This window comes from Oreochromis niloticus, linkage group LG8 (genome assembly GCF_001858045.2).
Source record: "Oreochromis niloticus isolate F11D_XX linkage group LG8, O_niloticus_UMD_NMBU, whole genome shotgun sequence".
NCBI lineage: Eukaryota > Metazoa > Chordata > Actinopteri > Cichliformes > Cichlidae > Oreochromis > Oreochromis niloticus.
This window is the reverse complement of record NC_031973.2, coordinates 6,592,529-6,613,747: the sequence shown is the minus strand read 5'-3', so window position 1 is coordinate 6,613,747 and position 21,219 is coordinate 6,592,529. Positions and strand designations below refer to the sequence as shown.

The following is a 21,219-nucleotide window of genomic DNA, read 5'->3' as shown; positions in this document are numbered from 1 at the left end:
TGTTGGGAAATAAGAGAGCAGAAAAGTACTTCCTAGCAAAAGTACTTCCTAGTAGTATGAGCAGCAGTTCCTGAACTCAGATGAGTTTCTCAAAAGTTCCTCTAAAGATAGCCATGTTTAAGACATTTGCTCTTTTCTACCAATTTTACCATTGTTATTATTTCATTATTATTATAATGCTTCTGATTTTGCCCAAATACCTGAAAAACTATGGACATTAACCTTCAGGCTTAATTATAATTTTCTAGTGCAATAGCGACTGTTAGCTTGCTAAACCAAGAGGTTTTACATAATAAAATATGAGCTTTACATTAGCATGTATTCACTGCCATCATACCGTATGTTTGCATGCTATTGTTAAAGGGTGTCGTACTTTAGGAAAACACTTAACACATAATCTCTTTATTGTGTCTGAGGTGACATTTATAGCTTACAGTTGACTTTTTCTGGTTTGCAGGATGGTTTCACTCCGCTGGCGGTTGCACTGCAGCAGGGCCATGACCAGGTAGTTTCCCTTTTACTGGAAAATGACACCAAGGGGAAGGTCCGCCTCCCAGCGTTGCACATCGCTGCACGTAAAGATGACACCAAGGCTGCCGCCCTCCTCCTCCAGAACGACCACAATGCTGATGTGGAGTCTAAGGTATGAGCTATGAGCTGGACTACACTTCCCATAATGACCTGCTGTTTTATCGTGTCTGAGATCTGGTCTTACTCATTCATAGTCCCATGACACCTTTCATGTATTATGGGTCCGATTCCTGTTACGTCTTTCTTTACGAAGGTACCTGCCAGGGTAAGCGGTGGTTAGATAACTGCTGACCGTAGCATACAAACATCAAGGTGGGCTACATCTTCTCACTTTACTTCAATCAAGAGAGGGAATAAGGATATTTCCAAACTATTACACCTATTTCTTTTTTTCCAACCATGTCTAATGACTTTATTTCCATTGGTGATGCAGAACCAGAACCATTTGTCTTTTAAAATCCCATTTTCTGTTTCCTTAACTTTCGGTCTTAGATTTAGTGACTGAAGTCTCACAAAACAATAAACTGTCCATATATCAAACTACATTGAATTATGTACATTATATTAAATTATTTCTGTATATTAATGACAATAAACCCCAATCTCAAAACCAGTGATATAACTGAAATGTAATGTAATGGGATAAAACCCCAAAACATCAAAAATATTTACATGTAACATGGGTTAAAATGTCATTTGTACTTTATTTGCATGGAACCGACCATCAATCTCATATTACATATCATAGGATAGGGCAGAAAAGAGTCTTTTGCTGAAGACTAAGATGCTTTTAGAGTATCTATATGAAAACTAAGGATAGTCTACTAACAAAAGAATCGTTCAAAACTTCCATTAATATGTAAGACATTTTGAATTATGTGATTCTCTGGATTAATTAAGGGTACACCTTAAACTGTGGCCTTGACTACCCTCGCCCCAATACACCTGTATACTTGTGGTGTGTGTGTATAATTCCCACAGGGTATCATTGCGCTATGAATATTTATAAGTTCCTTCTGTTGTTCTGTGTTGATAGTTCTATTAGTCATTTAAGTTCCAGACGAGTTTTCTGTGGGACAAAAATTGAGCAAGTGATCATATTTTGGATTTTTAGAGGCACTCAGGGCAAGAAACAATATATTCAAAAACAACAATACAGCTACATTTACCCCAAGGACCATTCTCATTGTAGAACAAATACACACTGTAAGGGAGAGTTGCAGTCCATTCCCCAGTTTTGTGTACTTCTATGTGACTGCTTTTTGGTTATTTTCGTTGTTTACGGCCACATTGTCACAAACCCATCCTACAGCTTGATGCAACCATGATGTCAGTGTTGCAGTTGTTCTTGTTGTGGTGCACTAACCACCTCATTCTCTCCTCCTCCTTTTGTTCCTCCCTCTACTTGTTCCTTTTTCTTACAAATCCCCCCTTTTCCCTTCTAGATGATGGTGAATAGAACAACAGAGGTACATCTTCTCTTCTCTTCTCTTCTCTTCTCTTCTCTTCTCTTCTCTTCTCTTCTCTTCTCTTCTCTTCTCTTCTCTTCTCTTCTCTTCTCTTCATTGTTCACTCATGGTCACCATTGCAAAGCCTTCTGTCTGCTAGCATGAGCACTAAATGCTGGCATGAAAGCTTTTGCTGCTGAACCCATGTGCCCATTTTTTTAAGCCTGCATGGCATTTGGACTTTTTTTATTTCTGTGTATGCAGTGGCTCGCTGCTAGAGTTTATAGCATTGTAAATTCAGCAGCGCAGTGCATCTAGAGGATTCACAGCGTTTCACTTGGTCCACATTTTGTCATGTTACAGCCTTATTCCAAAATGAATTAAATCCATTTTTCACCTCAAAAATCTACATGCAATAGTCCATAATGACAAAATGAAAAAAACCTTCCTTGAAAATCTTACAAAATTTATTAAAAGTAAAACGCTGTCTATATAACATCCCATAGTTGACAGTGCATGTCTGAGCACAAACCAGGCCATAAATTCCAAGAAATTGCCTCCGAGACAGGATTGTATTGTGACACAGTTCTCGAGAAGGGTACAGAAAAACTTCTGCACATTGCAATTACAATCCAAAGTCTTTTTGAGTATGATGCTGCTGTACAATCTTGGCTGTTTTGGGGCAATTTCTCTCATCCTTCTCTGCAGAACCTCCCAAGACCCATCAGATTTGATGGGGGGGCGTCGATGTATAGCTGTTTTCAGATCTCTCCAGAGACATTAGTGTTGGTTCAAGTTTCAAGTCTGAGCTCTGGCTTGACCACTCACAGACATTCACAAAGTGGTCACAAAGGCACTCCTTTGTGTTCTTGGCTGTGTGCTTGCAGCCGTTGTACTGTTGAAAGATGAAACAGGTTATCATCAAGGATGTCCCTGTACATTGCTGCATTCATCTTTCCAGTTGACCCTGACTAGTCTCACAGTTACTGCTGCTGAAAACATTCCAATAGCATGATGCTGCCACCACCATGTTTCACTTTAGGAATGGTATTGGCCAGGTGATAAGTGGTGCCTGGTTTCTTCCAGACATGATGCTTGGCATGCAGATCAAAGAGTTTGATTGTGGTTTCACCAGACCAGAGAATTTTCTTTTCTCACGGTCTGAGAGTCTTTCAGATGCCTTTTGGCAAACTCCAGTCCTGTGCCTTTTACTGTGGCGTGCCTTCCGTCTGGCAACTCTACCATACGGGCTTGATTAGTGGAGTGCTTCAGAAACTTCTTTCATTAGCGGATGTCGGAGGCCACTGTGCTCATTAGAACCTTTAACGCTGCAGAATTTTTCTGTACCCTTCCGCAGATCTATGCCACAATACAATCCTGTGTCGGCGGTCTACAGACAGTTTCTTGGACTTTATAGCTTGGTTTGTGCTCTGACATGCACTGTCAACTATGCAACTTTATATAGGCAGTTTTTAACTCTTAATAAATTTGCAAGAATTTGAAGCAAGCCTTTTTCACTTTGTCATTATGGGGTATTTTGTAGAATTTTGAGGGGAAAATTAATTAATTTATATTCCATTTTGGAATAAAGCTGTAACGTGACAAAATGTGGAACCAGTGAAGTGCTGCATATACTTTCCAGATGCACTGCATAAAGTATTTCCACACTAGGGTAATACCATCAGTATATCACAGTCATATTACACATAGCGCTTTGCAGAAAAGGAATACCTAATTGATTTTAATTTAAATAAATGTATTTTATTTTGTTTCATGGTTTTTATAAGTGCAGTCCAAGACACATTCAGCTTCTTCCAGTTCCAATATAATACCAGTGTATAGCCTCCAGGTGTCCAAAGTTCCAGCTTTTTGAGTCCGAACCAGCCAATATCTGATATAAATATCTATAAGTTTATAGTCCCTGCATCTAAAATGATATCTGGTTTTAGATTAATGTGTAATATGTTCCTGGGAACATCTACACCATGTTTCCAAATAGTTATTACATAAATGTAATCTATATTATTATAATGCGAAATGCCCCAAATTTTTGCCCAGTCTCACAAGGTTAAAGAATCCTCCAAAAATTCCTAGATGGAAAATTCCAGATGTGGATTCAAAACTAAAATTTTTCAAAGTTGGGCCAAGGTATGGTGGCTCTGAAAGGTCAAATGCACTTCAACGAAGGAAACAGTAGAGACTAGAAATAGGCTGCAAAAGTGCACAAATCACAACGGGGGTTGAATAAAACACAGTGAAAGTTGAATTATTATAACAGAAAAAACAAAAACCTTAAAACAAACCTGAAGTGTTTTTGAGGAGACACTAATGTGACAGAACAGCTATATCACAAGCTAACAGTAAACAGAATAGGAAACGTGCATTATATGAATTATGCAATTAAAGTACACATTACCGAGCATCTTTTTCTTCCTCAAAAAACAGATGAATCCTCCACTTCTTTTAAGTGTCTCCCGGTGCAATCCTTATTGTGTTTCAGTTTCCTTTATTTCAGGAGCTGTTCTGTCACGTTAGTGTCTCCCCCAAAATATTTCTGTTGTGTTTTTTTCTGTATTTTTTCTACTTCCATTCTGTTTTTATTCGACTTCCATTGTGTTTTGTGTTGTTTTACTGCAAATCTGCCCAAAACTTTTGGAGTAATGCTGAAAACAAAGAGACAAACCAAACCATTACTAAAATGTCTTTGGTGGAGGTAATTGAGCTTCTATCAGTGAAATCCAGCAGGGTACCAACACAGGATTAGGAAAAACAAAACTAAAAGAGGAGGAAAATGTAAAAAAAAAGAAAAAAAAAAAAGAGCTCAGCAGAGGCATCAAGGTGTAAGATTTGAGTTTGCATAACTTAAAAAAGAACTTTATCTTTACCATAAATCCAGAGTTTATGGGATGCATGAAATCATCACGGTCATCAGGAAGATAAACTGCTACAGCAAACCTAATTTTTATTCAAATTAAATAAAATCAACAAAGAAAATTCTTTTGTTGATGTGATTTTTCTCATGCAAAAAGTAGCAGTAGTCAGTTCATGTGAATACTGCTGTGTTCGCATACTCTTCATCTTGAGTTCATTACTGGGTACATTCTCATTTAGTCTAAAATATGATGTTTAGAATTACAATGTAAACTTTTAAATGTAACTACAATTTATGTAATATTCTTATTCATTTTCTTGTCAAGAGTAAGATATTTTGCAATAACTGGGAAGCTAATGGCAACCTTCAGTTGGCTTCAGCTTATCATACTGTAGCTTAAGGATTACAGATGGGGGTAGTTTGAGTGGTGTTGTTCATACAAAGAATTGTGATTTTACAGAAGTGAATGTCTTGAACTCTTACATGCTTGTAACATATAACTGTATCCAGCAGTAATGGGCATTGGTTTATCAGACCATTGCACCCAGCTAACATGTGAAATGACGTGTTGAAAAACACATCAGTTAGCAAAGCAAAAACTCAAGAAGAACTTTGAAATTAAAAAAAAGCATTAGCTAGTCTTGTTGTCTTTTTGGAGTTGTATTTATGTGTGTTGTGTAATATCCTTGTGTTGTTGACATTTCTTTCTCCCTTCACAGTAGCATCTCTCTGTACTGTGATCCCACTTGAGTTACAATAATTTTATTTGTTATTTGATGTAGAAACATTAATTTTTTGGCATGCACTGCTTGTTGCTGCAAAAAGTAATTTGGGGAAAAAAGCTAAGAATGAACAGTTCGAAATGATCAAACTAAATGAATGATTTCTTTGTTTTTTTAAGCCGTTCATGTTCTGTGAGCCGGTAACTTAAAAGTCTTAAAGAAATGGCAATAGTTTAGGCTTTCAGTCACTGTTTCTTAAAAGCAGTCTTACAAACTCAACTAAAATAGATGCATGCTCACCTGCATGCTGCTGTCTGTCAGATAAAAGCATATAGCAGAAGAGAAACAAAAGCTTCATGAGACACTTAGTTTACATTTGTTTTTTAATCTGCATGCTTTTTTTTTATTTGGTAGGATCTTATTTTTGTTTGTATTGTGTCAGACAGTGTTAAATGCTGCACACTTACCACAATAATTACGCAAAAAAGTTGAAATATGCACTCAGTGGCCACTTTATTAGGTACATCTGCAACCTAATATAAACACATATTAGCATTCTGTTTTGATCAGCATTGTCAGTCAGGTGGAAACAGAGATGTTACTGAGGTGGCAATTTGCATTGGACGGATTTATATTTGAATTTAAATAAGTCCAATAAAACACCAACATTAAGCAAATAGTTAAATCAATGCCAATTGCCCATCATAAGAATAATTGGCAGTGCTGTTGGACTTGATTAGATTTTATCAGCTTGCCTAATAAAGTGGCTAGGGAGTTTGTGTTTTTTATAAAAGTCCACTCCTTTTTTTTTTAAATTTTCAAAGCATGTCTGACTCCTGCTCAGCTCTGGTCTGCTGTGCTCTGTTAGTCTGCTTTTAGCAAGATGCTCTTACATGTAATGTCCAATCATGCTTTGCTTATGGCTCATTATTAGACAGTTGCTGCTTCTTTTTCCTCCCTCTTTAATTGTTTCTCTTCCTGTGTGTCTTGTTTTTCTCGTCTCTCTCAGAGCGGTTTCACTCCTCTGCATATTGCGGCTCACTACGGCAACATCAACGTAGCAACACTGCTGCTTAACAGAGGGGCAGCTGTGGACTTCAAGGCGAGGGTAGGTCCTTCACTTCAAAGGCGACAAGCACACACTCATATCTACAAGCAGAGTGCTGCTGCAAACCTTCATACCAAAACTCTTACTTTATGCAGGGTAGTATGTGCAGGAATTTTTGCTTGCCTGTGTGTATAATTCCACAGCTGTACTTGTCACTCTCCTGGAGGAAACATGCACATGCAGTCCACGTGCTATCTGATCCCACAGAATGTAGGAATGGATGCAGCAGTTATGGATTTCGGTAGCTGGTGGTTTGTTAGTGTGTAAGTGCTATAGCAAATAAGCACTTGCCATGTGGAAAAAACCTAAAACACATGTCTCATACCATAATTTACTCATGAAATTGGCCTCTTTTCTAATTTTCTCACCCAATATGCCATTTATTTGATTTATTCACAAATGTTACAGTTATGCTTCCCTAAATATATGTTAGAAGTGGGCACATTCATGAGTAAATAAATCTGTTTGCAACAGAATCCACTCAAACATTATCTTCTGCTTATCTGAAGTCGGGTTGCAGTGTCAGCAAGCTAAGCTGGGTTTTCCATACATCCTTCGTCCCACCAAGACTTTCCAATTCCTCCAGGGAGATCCCAAGGCATTCCTACACATGATGAGATAAATAATCTCCAGTGTGTTCTGGGTCTGTCCCAGGGTCTCCCCCAAGTTGGGCATCCCAGAAAACCCAGAAGGGAGGCTCCCAGTCGATTTCTGAATCACCTCAGTTGGCTTCTTTCCACATGAAGGATCAGTGGCTTTACTCTGAGCTCCTCTATGTCTGCAGCTGAGCCCACCCTTTTATATTTGCGCCCTTATTTTTTTGCTAATTATGCTCATTTCATCACCATAGGTGAGAAGTTGGACAACACAAGCATTAAGCCACATGTACACCCCATGCTCCACCTTCCCATCACTCATGAACAGATTACAAAACATAAACATAAATAAAAGTTGTTTCTTTTCCATGTCTATAATGTCAGTCAAAGTAACTTCTAATGTTCCAAGTTAGGATTAAAGGTGTTTGTCTTTTGCTGTGTTTTGGTCCAGATTCAATAAATGCATCACTTTACTCAAAACAGAAACAGAGAATAGTCATACTGACCTCTCTGATTCCTTTGTGCCACAAAGAGCTTTATTTTTTCCCCCAGGAACCATTAAAAACACATCAGTGAGCCACACCCTCACACTCAGCCCTCACTTTCCTTCATTACTGCAAACATGCACATCAGGGGTGGGCCAGTAATTACATTTAAATTGTGATTTTTCCGCTAACAATATGAAAACAAGATACTGAGCTAAAGCAGTGAATGTGCCGCATTCTGTTTTATCAGGATGTTCTCGTTTCATCGTGTTTTTTAAATGCGGGATGTTCCTTTCCTCTACCGCACTTGCATTTATTGTTTCCGAAGCGCCCAAATTCATGCTCTGAATGGCAAATTAGGTTCAGTTCATCTTTATTTTGTTCATTATTTCTATTTAATTATGTTTAAAGTTAAGGAAATCTGCTGAGAGATATTTGTTAGAATCTTCAAATGTTGCACGATGTTTTCAAAGCCAAGGAATCATTTTAATAATCACATTCAAAGCTTGGACCAAGTTTAGTACTTTACATATCATCTCTCTCTCCCTCACACACACACACACACACACACACACACACACACACACACACACACACACACACACACACAGTTTAGCTTCTCTCACTACTGAAAATGTATTATTCAGCAGCTCAAGATCCCCGGCATATTTATTTACTCTTACATGAGTAACATTTGGATGAAACTAGTTATTCAAGCTTAAAATAAATATTCAGTGGATGATGACTCTGGCAGTAAGGGCCTCTTCAAACACCGGATATAAGAAGGCTGAAGTGTGTTGATGGTGAGAAAAGTCTAGCTTAAAACTAACATTTCCTTGTAAATAACTCTGAAAACTGTGTTCTTTGGTGGTGAAATATCTAACACATACTGAAAATAAGCACAATCTCTGGTGAACACATAGAGATATTAGAAGCCTCTGGCATTTTTAGAACAGAACCTCAAAGCTAAGGTCGCTCTGGCTGGAATGATCACTGTCCTCTAGAGGGGGGTATTTAGCCATTTCCCTCTGGCACTGTCAAATAGAGCCAATGTTCCCTAAAAGTGATGTATTAGCAGTGGTACCTTCTCTTTTCCTGAAATAAATGTTGATTTTTCTTTTCTCTTTGGCTGAATAGCTAAGCAATGCTTTTCTGTTTCTGCAGAATGACATAACACCGCTGCACGTAGCATCCAAACGTGGAAACAGCAACATGGTGCGACTGCTGCTGGAGAGAGGGGCCAAGATAGATGCACGCACCAAGGTACAATCACATGCGCACAATGTTATTTGATGCAGTGTTCAGTTTATATTTAAATATTGATATTTAAAAGTGTATTCATGTATTTAATGCTCATAGACTTTCAATGTTTCAATATAACTTAGAAGTGCTTTACATCAAACTAACATAACTCCTGATAAAGTTAACATATAGCCATACGTAGGCCGTTTACACAGGGTGGTATGTGAAATGAATATAATGGAAGGGTAAAAAACATTAATTAAAAATGAGAGGATAAAATCCATAATCACTAGGTGTAGGGTGATTTACATTTGTCCATCATATAATTTTTAGCTGAGGGATTTCCAGAACCCCTAAAATTATTATTATGTAATCCCACCCACAGCTGTGCGAGGATTAAGCATCACCTGCGGTGTCATGTCATATCTTGTCTGTTGCTCAACGAGCTTGTTGATGATGGTATGAAGTTCACGGCTGAGCAGCAGGTGTTTGTTTTCACAGGATGGTCTGACTCCTCTTCACTGTGGCGCCAGGAGTGGCCATGAGCAAGTAGTGGAGATGCTGCTGAACAGAGGAGCTCCAATACTGTCAAAGACCAAGGTTTGTAAGAACAAGCCAACAAAATCACATTAGCAAATTGCATCCATATTAACTTCACATCGCTGAACGTCTTTCTTCTCCTTTTCCTTCCAGAACGGTCTGTCTCCTCTTCACATGGCGACGCAAGGCGACCACCTCAACTGCGTTCAGCTGCTGCTGCACCACGACGTGCCTGTGGACGACGTGACAAATGACTACCTGACGGCGCTGCACGTTGCCGCCCACTGTGGGCACTACAAGGTGGCGAAGGTCATCGTGGACAAGAAAGCCAATCCCAACGCCAAGGCACTGGTGAGGGGATCTCAATTATTTATTGTGATTAAAATAAATAAAAATTTATGAAAAGTACAAAATAAAGTAGAGGAATTAAAAGGGCTCATCATCTCAGAGCATCTAGTTGCCTGCACTAATCAGGAGAAGCAGGAATTATTTTATGTAAAGTTAAAAATGATAAGACATTATGTTGTGGCTCTTATTGAAATCCTGTTCCTGCATAAAAACAGTTTTGCTGAATATTTGAGCACCTTCTTTTTAGCAATGACAATTGCATTTAATTTGAATGTAGACAAAGCTATTAGCTGCAGATAAAAGCTCCATGATCTCATGCAGTTGTCTGTGGGCTTCCACGTTGAAACCTTAAGCTTAAAAATTTGGTGGATATTTGAAGAAGTGAAGTTCTAACTTGCCAGCTACTGCCAGCTAACTTGGTTAGCAATGTGATAACATGTTAATCAAATGTGGCTTCACTTTCTTTTGGTGTATTGCATAGCCACAGATACCTTCTGATCAGTGCATCTTGCTAATAAATAGCAAAACTCCCCAAAACTGGAGCACAATATTCTTGGATGAGCTCCAGACTGCACCAGCACTACGAACTCAGCTGAGGTGACAACTAGTAGACAGCCACAGCCACCTCTTTTGGCAGGCATCTGTCAGCCACACCACAAAGTATGAATAAGCATAAGCCTCGATACATTTTAAATTCAGTTTGAAAAAGAGCATCCCTCCTACAGTGTCACAGAACAAAGCTGGACTGTAAACTTGTAAATGTTTATTTCTCCTCGAAGGTTTTAACATTTTAACATGATAGTCTGTGGGGATTGACATGCTTTTGGAGTGAGCCTCAAGTGGCCATTTGAGGTATTGCAATTTCAGCCACTTAACGCCTAGTGTATTATATTTACTACGTATAGTTTTTGTGAGTTTTCGAGACTCCTGCATCATCAGTGAAAATTTTTTTCTCCCCAGAAACCCTAAATAAATTCCACAATACATGTTTAAGCAATAAACTAAATCTGATTGCTGCTATAGTAAACAGGATACAAATTAAAACTCATATATGCAAATTGACATGTAATGATTTTTTTTTTTTTAATTTGTCAAAAGATTCAATAAATGTTACATTTTCAAAATAATTTAATTTTGGGGCACTTATTTGAAGGTTCAGGTTTAAAGAGTTTTTATTCTAGCACCAGAGTTTGCTGCTGTAAAAATGCTGCTAGACCGCTGCATCTGCATAATATGCAGGGACATAGTAAACTGATGAAAATGAAGTATGTTTTTTCATCTATTTAAGTTGTACCTCTCTGCCTTCTCTTATTTTTTCTGCTTTTATTACATTTTTTTAATGAACCTTTCCTTTTTCCACTAGCAAAAAAAAAAAAAAAGTACTTTAATGGAGAGGCATTTGAGGGAGAACACAAAGAAACAAGTAGAATTAAATAGACTTTAGTATCTCGGGCGATATCTTGGCATAAGACGAGCATTGCTGCTCTGTAATGGGAGCAGTCTGGGTGTGGTTAGAGCACTGGAACTTTATAACCAGAGAGAATAAGAAGGGGGGGGGGGGGGGGGGGGGGGGGGACATGGAGAGGAAAATGAAGTCATAGGACTGAGCCTGAAACCTCAAAGTCAGGAGAGTAAAGGAGGGGAGGGATGAAGGAGGGTGAGGAGGGAGAGAAAAGTGAGTTGTAAAGGAAAGTATCTATTTCAGTATAGAGGAGTTTTTATTTTTTTTAATAGCTTACAGTCCACTCGATTATTTCCACACATGCTTGTCTGGTTTGCAAGCAGAGGGTTTTAAGAGGCAGAGGGAGAGAAAGAGAGGGGATAAAAGAAAAAACAGTCCCCCCTTTGTGCTGTAGTTTCCACTCGGTGTTCCAGATTTGTCTGCAAGTCCTACAGAGCCAAACACAAAGACTGTTTGGACTATTTTTACTTTTATTTATTTGTTTTTGTCTTTCATAGAATGGTTTCACTCCCCTGCACATTGCCTGCAAGAAAAACAGACTTAAGGTGATGGAGCTGCTTCTGAAGCATGGAGCGTCTATACAGGCTGTCACAGAGGTAAGTGTGTCTGGAGTGTGTGTGTGTCATTTAAGCACTAAGGCATCATTTATGTTTGTGTAGTTTGTTAATTTAGTTGTTGCAGTGGGAAGATTCTACCTCTACTGCTACTCTACGCTTGTAATCCACTACATTTCAAAGGAAATACTGTAATAGTTGGTGTTCTGCTGATTGATAGCAGACTGACTTTTTTAAAAGTTTGCACATTTGCATTTAATGACCTACAGAAATGTTCTCATGCTTCTTTAGTGTTTCTTTAATTCATTGACTTTTTTCTTTTCCTCTCTTCTTTGCGTTTCCATCTCTAGTCCGGTCTGACGCCGATCCACGTCGCAGCTTTTATGGGACATGAAAACATCGTCCACCAGCTAATCAACCATGGGGCTTCACCAAACACGAGCAATGTGGTGAGTTCAGGAAGTTCGTCATCATCATTACCGTGTGATAAGACAGGGAGCATGAGAGGACATTCTTTCCTTTTCTTTTCCTTCCATGTGCTGGGTGGGCGGGGGGGAGCAAAGTGCAGTATATTTGCTTATAATATATTTTTAACCATATTATTTGAATATTTCCTCTTTACTGTGTAACAGATGGAAATTTTGATCTTTTTGCTTCATTTCATTTAGTTCTCAGCATCTTCAAAAATTGTACAAACCATATGATTAGCTCATAACTTCAGTAAATCTTAAATCAGTGGTTCCCAAACTTTTTTTGCTAGGCCCCCCTTTGTTTTTACAATAAAATCTTTTATCAAGGCTGATGAGCTCAGAGCTCAAAAACAGAATAAAAATCCATACAGGCACACGGGGGAAGATGGAGATAAGACTATATATACACTGAGGGGTAACTGGGGATGAGAAACAGGAGGAAGAATGAGAAACAGGTGAAGACGATCAATACGGTCAAAAACATAAAGCCGCAAAAGTGACACAAGACATGAAAGAAAACCGACCTTTAAAGTAAAACAGGAAATATCTCTAAACATAGAGACAAGACTATCAGTACACATGGCAGACACAGTAGAAGACTGGACAATGAAGGCAAAAACAGAGAAAGATGAGACAGGAAGGAGCAGTTAGCGAAATGGTGAGGGAAGTACGCCAACAGGAAATGACTAACTCATAACAGACACTTAAACTGAGGAACTCAAAACTAAGACTAGAAAGTTTATAAATTCTAAACAGTAATTAGGACTCAGAGAGCCTCAGTATTGCTAGAATGAAAACATATCACAACAGGAATCAAAATTCAGCCTACAAAACACACAAATCAAACCTTCAAAGACCAGAATAGCTTTAGAAAAACCTAAACAGAAACCCAACTCAGATATTTTGACTAAGGATTCAAAACTCAAGAGCAGCACAAAGCCTATGAAACCCTTTAAAAAATCTGAAACAATACCTAAAACAACTAATTGCACAGAGAGAGAGAAATGCAAACATAGGAAGTGACTTTACACTAACTGTTCATCCACAAAATCTAAACCTTAATTGGTGCAGACAGCAGAGAAACCCTCCATAGGAGGCTTTTAATGTAATTTGCTCATACGGAAATGTGCTCTAATTCTCATCTGGTCCATCGACACTCCTCAGTAGGAGCTACAAACTTTACTACTGACCCCGTTAACTCTGGGATGACATGAAAGGAGAAAAAGAGAAAAAAGTAAGCTGAGCCAAAGAGAAAGACAAGAGCGAGGAAGAAAGAAAGAGGGGAATGAGTAGTGCACAGTCAACTCTTCAACCCCGAGTGTTTGGTCGCCCACGTCGTGTCTGTGGCCAGGTTACCGTAGTAACAGAGCATTATGGGACGTCATTATGGTGAGTTGGGTGTGGAGAGCGAGCGAGGGGGTCTATCTGGCTCTTTCTCTTTTTCAGCCACTCCTTCCCCAGTGTACGTCTTCACAAAAAGAAGGTTTTTTGTATGAGGGTTTTTTTAAAGAAAGAGAAACATTCAAAACTTTGGAATAACTATCCATCCCTCGTTTTCTGCGTCTGCTTCAGAGGGGGGAGACGGCACTCCACATGGCAGCGAGGGCGGGACAGTCCAATGTGGTCCGGTATCTGATTCAGAATGGAGCACGAGTCGACGCCAAGGCCAAGGTAGAGCATCACTCTCAATCAGTAACGATTATCTGCACGGTTATATGCGCCTGGGCATTAGAGCCACTAAATGTGAGCACAAGTGTGTGTTTGTATGCTTATGTAATGTGTCTTTGCACGTGTTTAATTACTGAGAAGTTATGGTCATGGGTCAAAATTATTCAGAACAGCTTTCTGTCAGCTTAATTTATTAAGTAATTCTACCTGGTCTGCATTTCATACATAATAGTATCAAGTGAGTTGGTTTTTTTATGTGTTGCAGTTCTTTTATGTGAGCAGCTGCAATACTCAACAAATTAGAAAATAATGTTGCCTTATGCTTCACCTGCACACTCTTCATAAATCATTTTTCTTGTTTTTCCTTTTATGCATTTTTTGGATGCAAATAGGAGTAAAAATTCTAGTTACATGAGGCTGTTTTTCGCAAGGATCTACAATCTACTTAGAGCTACAAAAGAGCAGTCATGATAAACAGAGCTGCTGTTATGTGAGTGTGACTTTGACTCAGTAAATGTGTTGCTAAAGTTATCTGGTTATTTACTGGGAAATGTCTTATACAACATATTGAAAGATAATAAGGTTTTGTGAGGATCACAGGCAGTAAGTGGATGTTAAACTGGGTGATTTCCAGCATTGTGGTTCAGTTTACAGTAATGGACTGTGTTGGACTGGTGCAGAGAAGACTGTGGTATCTGTGGTCACTGTGAGCTTAAGTCAAAAGGAGAAGTCATCAATTCCCAAAATCCACCTTTAAACTGGCTTTAAACTGGCCAGCAGATGGAAAGCAGCCATATTAGTGCATACCGCATCTGCTCATGTAGTAGAATTCAGTTTAGTAAATCCAAAAAGAGAAAAAAAACCTCCAGCAGAGCCAGCAGCACCAACACAGGTCAGCTGATCGGAGCCTGTACACAAAGAACAATCTCCTGGAGCTCATAGGACAAATAATGTGACTTCTGATAAGTTATTCATGCCCCTGTCCTGCACTGCTATGAAAAATAATAGGGTTCCCTGTACCTGTAACAATATGATGATGAAATAAATTCTTTCCAGTAGATCCCAACTGATATATTCCTTGGATAATATTATTAGCCAACATGAGCCTGCTGCAAATATGTAACATGTTGCATGTTTTCCAGCATGAGCCAATAATAATGGTTGATTTTCTAACATAATTTGTTCACTAGAGCAGCTTCAGATGCTTTGTTTGCAGTCTATCACACATTTAGTAGAAAATACATTACTCCTAAAGAGATGGGGATGTGGAGATGAGCAGTGTGTTGCATTTAAAATGCTAAATAGCTTGTGAAATACATCGCATTAAATTTAAAAATGAAGGATATATTCCAATATATTTGCGCAAATATTTCTTCTGTAAAATTCCTGTGTTGGTTAGGTTCTATAATCATATGTATGCTGTTGTTCAAGACCAATACAATGCAAAAACAGTCCCATATATTACATCAGCGAAATGTCTGTGTCAAATATGCTTCAGTATTTTCAATGGATGGCTTCAGGGGAGAATAAATGTTACGCGAAGCACAGAAGCTCATTCAGAATTTACTGTATTTATTTTTAAATGGCAGTGTATAAACAATGTGAAAATATAAGAGAGGTCACTGAAGAGTCTTCAGCTGTGAATCTGTCTCCTTGTTTGCTTTCTCTTGCTTTATGGCAAGTTTCTGCTCATTGTCTTGCTGTTTAAGTTGCAAATGTGTTTTTCTTTTTCTTTTTTGGCTGTCACTGCAAAACAACAAAAATGCAGTTGGTGCATTTAGCAGATGGAAACAGAGTTTTCCCACGGGAGTTTGGAGATACCAAAAACATTTGTTAAGTGGGCTGCATCTTGTCCAGAAACATGACTCCAAATGTTGGTCCTTTTTAATAATAAAAGGTGTTTTTTGCTTGATCTTTCTATCAGGATGACCAGACTCCTCTGCACATCTCAAGCCGTCTTGGTAAGCAAGATATTGTGCAGCAGCTGCTGGCGAACGGAGCATGCCCAGATGCCACGACCAACTCTGGATACACTCCCCTACACCTAGCCGCCAGGGAGGGGCACAGAGATATAGCTGCAATGCTGCTGGACCATGGAGCTAGTATGGGCATTACTACTAAGGTAAATATGAAACTTGCACATAAACAAAATTATTATTCAAACCCACAGGTGCACACAAACATATTGTGGAGGCAAACTAGTAGATCGGTACTCACACAGACACTGATGGCTTATATGGTTATACTCATAAACTGGTCCAAAAACTTTAATTCAATCTGATTGCTGAAGACAGAGAGGAGGTTTTATCCTGTTGCAGATCAGCTAGATTTGCATCCTTGCAGCTGGTAACCTGATGGTTGTCCTGCCTCATCCTGGAAAAGCTTGAAAAATGTTAATGTATGAATTCTGCAGGGATTTTGCAACATTTGGACTGAGTGAAAGTACATGACTGTGGAATACCAGTTACAGCTGACAGTCTGCCAGTGGAAAAGATGTGTCATAATAAGGTTGTGGACAAAGTAAGAGTATAGAGTCTGAAAATGCTGTTGCCGGAGAAGCCTTTGTCGACTTTTGGCTCAGTTTTCATGTCAGTTACTCATTTCAAAAGCATCAATTTACATTTCAGCAGAGCATTTTATGGCCACGTATTTTTAACTCTTTAAAGACAGACCAGGTAATTTTTAGCAATGTCTGGATGAATCCGAAAATTTAGCAACAGGCTTCAAACGTTCACTTTGTTTTTAAGTTGCTCCGCCCATTAGAAAGTCCACTAAATTCACAACAGCTTTAAAGACTGTGATGCAATTGTAAAACTAGAAGTGTAAGACTTTCTTCTTAGGTTATGTGCATAACATGGTTTTCAAATCTTACCTTTTTGGGACCTGTGGTAACCTGTACTCAATAAAGACATATGACGCACACATACGTCCCAAATCCCAGTGAGGTTTGATTTAATCGAGTTGCAGTTAAACTCCCATCTCTACATCCCAATTAGCTTCCTCTGTCTTTCCATACAAACTTCTACAGGCCCGCTTCTGAACCATGATCATGGTTCTTGAATCTGTGTTCCCTCACAGCTCAAGAATCTAAATCAAGCACTAAGTTTCTCCACCCTGTGCTGATTTGTGTTTAAGCACCAAAGGGGCAGTTCTCCATGTTGTCATGACATAATCCTGAAAATTTCTCACTTACTTTATGATTAAACACATGTGGTTCTGTTGGGCTGCCATGTGTAGAAAATGAGTCATGGCAGAAGAAGTAACTGTATTAAATTAGGTGTAATATTCCTTTGTGTTTCTGCAGAAGGGCTTCACTCCTTTGCACGTCGCAGCAAAATACGGGAAAATCGAGGTGGCCAACCTGCTGCTGCAGAAGAATGCTCAGCCTGATGCTGCTGGAAAGGTAATGCATGTTTGGCCATCTGAGAGAGACTTATATTGAAGTCGCACACATCAGTATCGCCTCAGCTGTCATCGTGGGTGTAGCTCTCACAATACTTTCCACGTCACCTCTGCTCCGGCTGCACTCCACAACATGTACGATAAATCACCGTCTAACAATTGTTGTGTATGTGTGTTCAGAGTGGACTAACTCCACTGCATGTAGCAGCACACTATGATAACCAGAAGGTGGCGCTGCTCTTGCTCAACCAGGGAGCCTCACCGCACGCTGCTGCAAAGGTAAGAGTCAATCAAACTGTTAGTGGGGGTCAAATCGAATGTTCCTGCAATGTACTAAAACCCCTCACTTTGGCTCAGGATGAGAGCAGACTGACCTAGATTCATTCAACCAATTACATGCAATTACACTGTGCTCCACATGCTGATTAGATTCCCCTTCCACTCTACCATCATATATTTTGGTAGAGCTCCTCCTGAAGTCAACAAGGGTCCAATATTTTCTGGTAGAACACTGAAGGGATGCATTTTTTTAATCCTTTAAGGCAAATATCTTCAGGTTTGGGACATAAATGAAGCTTAAAAATATTGGTTTTCACCACTAGGTAGATATTTAGAAGCATATAGCATCTCCAGCAACCATGCTGGCCTGGAGAACCTCTCCACTGGGAATTGTATTGGTTTCAGACAAAAGTTACAAATAGGTTTCTTTACAAATGAAGCAAAAATATCCATCACTCATGCCCAGTTTCCTTGCTGCATAAAAACAAGGATCAATACAAGCTGTTCCTCTTTCCTCTGGTATATATACATGCTACTTTCTCTTCAAGTAGGAAGAGGGAAATAAATAAGATTCTCAGTCTCCTTTTTTGTCTCCCCTCCTGTCATCGGTGCACATATGCAGCTCTGCTTTTTTTCTTGGACAGTTAGCATTGTAATTATTACAATTACTGGCGAGCATCATGAAGGGTCAAGAGTGTTACATTAATTCTGTGGAACAGTGAACCAGGGTTAGGGTTACAGAGTTTTTGTCTTCTGCAAATTTAAATGTGACTTAGCTCCATTGTAACAGAAAAATAGTAAATTTTCCCGTTCTCTGCTTTCCAGAATGGTTACACTCCACTACATATTGCAGCTAAGAAGAATCAGATGGAGATAACGACCACCTTACTGGAATACAGCGCCTCTACCAACTCTGTAACGCGGCAGGGCATCACTCCCCTGCACCTTGCAGCACAGGAAGGAAACGTGGACATTGTGACGCTGCTGCTGGCTCGGGATGCTCCTGTTAACATGGGCAATAAGGTGTTTTCCCTTTATTAGTGTGTAGCTCTCACAGACTGACATGCAATGACAGAAAATTAATGTTTGCAGTGTATTTGTGTCTGTGTATCATCGACACATGTCTAACAGGCAGGGCCTTGATTTTACTTACACAAATAATATTTGTTTATCCAGAACTCTGTTAGTTTGACGGTTATTTCTTTTGTCATTTTTCTGTCATTTGTGCTTCATTACCGTGATGTGCAAACCTGTCATTTTATCTTAAACGGCTTCATTTCAAGCTGTCTCAGTCAAACTCTACTGTATTCAGCACTCTTCTGTCATTTGTGTATTTGACTGTATTTCTGTATTTCTCTGTTTCTGTACCTTCAGTCTGGTTTGACTCCACTTCACCTGGCTGCCCAGGAGGATAAAGTCAATGTTGCTGAGGTCTTGTGCAACCAAGGAGCCTTCATAGATCCAGAGACCAAGGTAATGATAGCCTCTTCATTTCTTTGGATTCAAGTTATTAAGGCATTGGCAAAATGGATTTGCGTATCTTGCCACTTCACCGCTGTAAATTACATATCATTTGGGGTGTGGGCTTTGGTCTGTGCCAGTGCTCTCACTTTTTGTATTTTTGACAAGGCAGGTTCCCACAAAAGTGACACATTTCTGGTTTTAATAGGATAATTGAATAATTAAACAAATGCCTTGAAATTTTTAAAAAGACGTGATTTTAAAATGCCATCTAGAAGAGCAAAAATCCTGCCAGAACCTATTTAGACATTAACAGCTGCTGAATCATGTCCAGCCTTTGAGTCTGTTACAGAACTCACACACGGACTGAAATGAACAAGAGCTAAAATAAACGATATCATTCTTTTATAGCTGCCCTTAAAGGCGCATAAACACTGTGTGATTTCAGCAGTCTTTAAAGTTAATTGCAGTCCACGCTGTCTAATGTTGTTGTTTTATAAATGTAAGATTGGTAATTGCGGGCTATGCTGTGCACAACTGGAATACCTCTGCTATTTGTTTCCATGTCGTGACCTCCTTGGCTAAGAAATGGCAACAGCTGGAGGACGCATCATACAAACAAAGCTTCTGCTGCTGCAAATTAACTAAATTTCCTTCTTTGTAGGAACTCAGACATTGAATTTTGCCTATTTTTCTTCTCTCGCTTCCATTTGGCTTTATTTTGGAAATGTAGCTTTTACTTTGTGAGGCAGTCAACTTAAATTTCAGATCTTATGAAACAGTGTTACAGTGTCAACTTCAAACTGCACGGCAGAACAACTGTTTTGGGTTGCATTGGACATGTTTCACGTGCAGCTGCTTAAATGTTCACAGTTTACACTCAGCTTAATTTCCAGACAAAATAAATAAGCTCTTGTCTCCAAGTGTGGGTACAGAAGCAGTCTGAACATTAATTTGTCACAGGGCAAAAATCCTCATATGGAAATCAGTTATCCTCACCAGTTTCTCATGTGGTCTTATTGTTTTATAAGGGGACTTGGGAAGAGTTTTAATTCACATAGGCCACAATCAGCTGATAGGTCATCTGCTGCTACCTCTGCAAGCCTCTTTCCAACCCACCTCTACCCCAAGTTTTCCATTTTATGTCATATGTGGTATTTTTGATTTGAGTGTCGTATCTGTTGTCATTTAGGGGGTCTTGCACCTGCTCTCCCTGCCTTTTGGCTTCAATGTATGAATACATGCCTTATTGTAGCCACAGTGGTGCTAACAGAAGTTACATTTCTTTTCCATCAGCTTGGATATACTCCACTTCATGTGGCCTGTCACTATGGCAACGTGAAGATGGTTAACTTTCTGCTGAAAAATCAGGCGAAGGTCAACGCCAAGACAAAGGTAACTGTTATTTTCGTGTATATTCACCATACGTCACTGATTTTCTGTCTCTGTGAACATCTTCTAACGCTCCCTCTCATCCCTCCTCCGCAGAACGGCTACACACCTCTCCATCAGGCTGCACAGCAGGGACACACACACATCATCAACTTGCTGTTACACCATGGAGCATTGCCCAATGAACTCACTAATGTCAGTACTCAGAAATCTGAAATATGTATTTATTTATTTATTTTTGGTTTCAACATGAATTCTCATCATTTTTATTACTTGTCCAGAATGGAAACAGTGCTCTGTCCATTGCAAGGAGGCTCGGCTACATCTCTGTTGTGGACACACTCAAGGTGGTCACAGAGGAGACTCTGACCACTCAGGTGTGTATGTGTTTAAAAGACTGTTCAAATGTGATGTATGGTTTAACATGGTTTCCCAATAGTTTATTTGTATCTAACTGTATAGATACAGTTATACTTAAACTTTAGTTATACTTAAATCTGAGTCCTAGAGGCAGTTCCTGCCGCTTAGCAGCTATCTTGAAAAACGCCTCCACTTACTTTAATTTCAGTCTTCACAAAAACAGAAGCATTGAAGATGTTGGCCTAAGATAATGTTTAAAAAACTTTATCTTTATAAAAG

At 39.1% G+C, this 21,219-nt stretch overlaps 1 protein-coding gene across 13 annotated transcripts in view; it reads left to right on the top strand.

Annotated features, from left to right (window-relative positions):
- The window catches only part of LOC100703272 (ankyrin-3), a 178,870-nt gene that overhangs the window by 99,927 nt on the left and 57,724 nt on the right, over positions 1-21,219 (top strand). For 11 of the 13 annotated variants that reach the window (XR_003221300.1, XM_025909615.1, XM_025909614.1 and 8 more), the window contains exons 6-22: positions 458-643; positions 1,977-2,000; positions 6,583-6,681; positions 8,927-9,025; positions 9,506-9,604; positions 9,698-9,895; positions 11,852-11,950; positions 12,259-12,357; positions 13,951-14,049; positions 15,971-16,168; positions 17,351-17,449; positions 17,629-17,727; positions 18,553-18,750; positions 19,102-19,200; positions 20,485-20,583; positions 20,677-20,775; positions 20,862-20,957. Coding sequence is in view for 12 of the 13 variants with exons in the window: in XM_025909615.1 (XP_025765400.1) it covers positions 458-643; positions 1,977-2,000; positions 6,583-6,681; positions 8,927-9,025; positions 9,506-9,604; positions 9,698-9,895; positions 11,852-11,950; positions 12,259-12,357; positions 13,951-14,049; positions 15,971-16,168; positions 17,351-17,449; positions 17,629-17,727; positions 18,553-18,750; positions 19,102-19,200; positions 20,485-20,583; positions 20,677-20,775; positions 20,862-20,957 (1,989 nt within the window). In the remaining variant the exon portion in view is untranslated. The remainder of the gene's footprint in view (positions 1-457; positions 644-1,976; positions 2,001-6,582; positions 6,682-8,926; positions 9,026-9,505; positions 9,605-9,697; positions 9,896-11,851; positions 11,951-12,258; positions 12,358-13,950; positions 14,050-15,970; positions 16,169-17,350; positions 17,450-17,628; positions 17,728-18,552; positions 18,751-19,101; positions 19,201-20,484; positions 20,584-20,676; positions 20,776-20,861; positions 20,958-21,219) is intronic. The other 2 variants (XM_019362288.2, XM_019362285.2) reach the window with 1 other exon arrangement.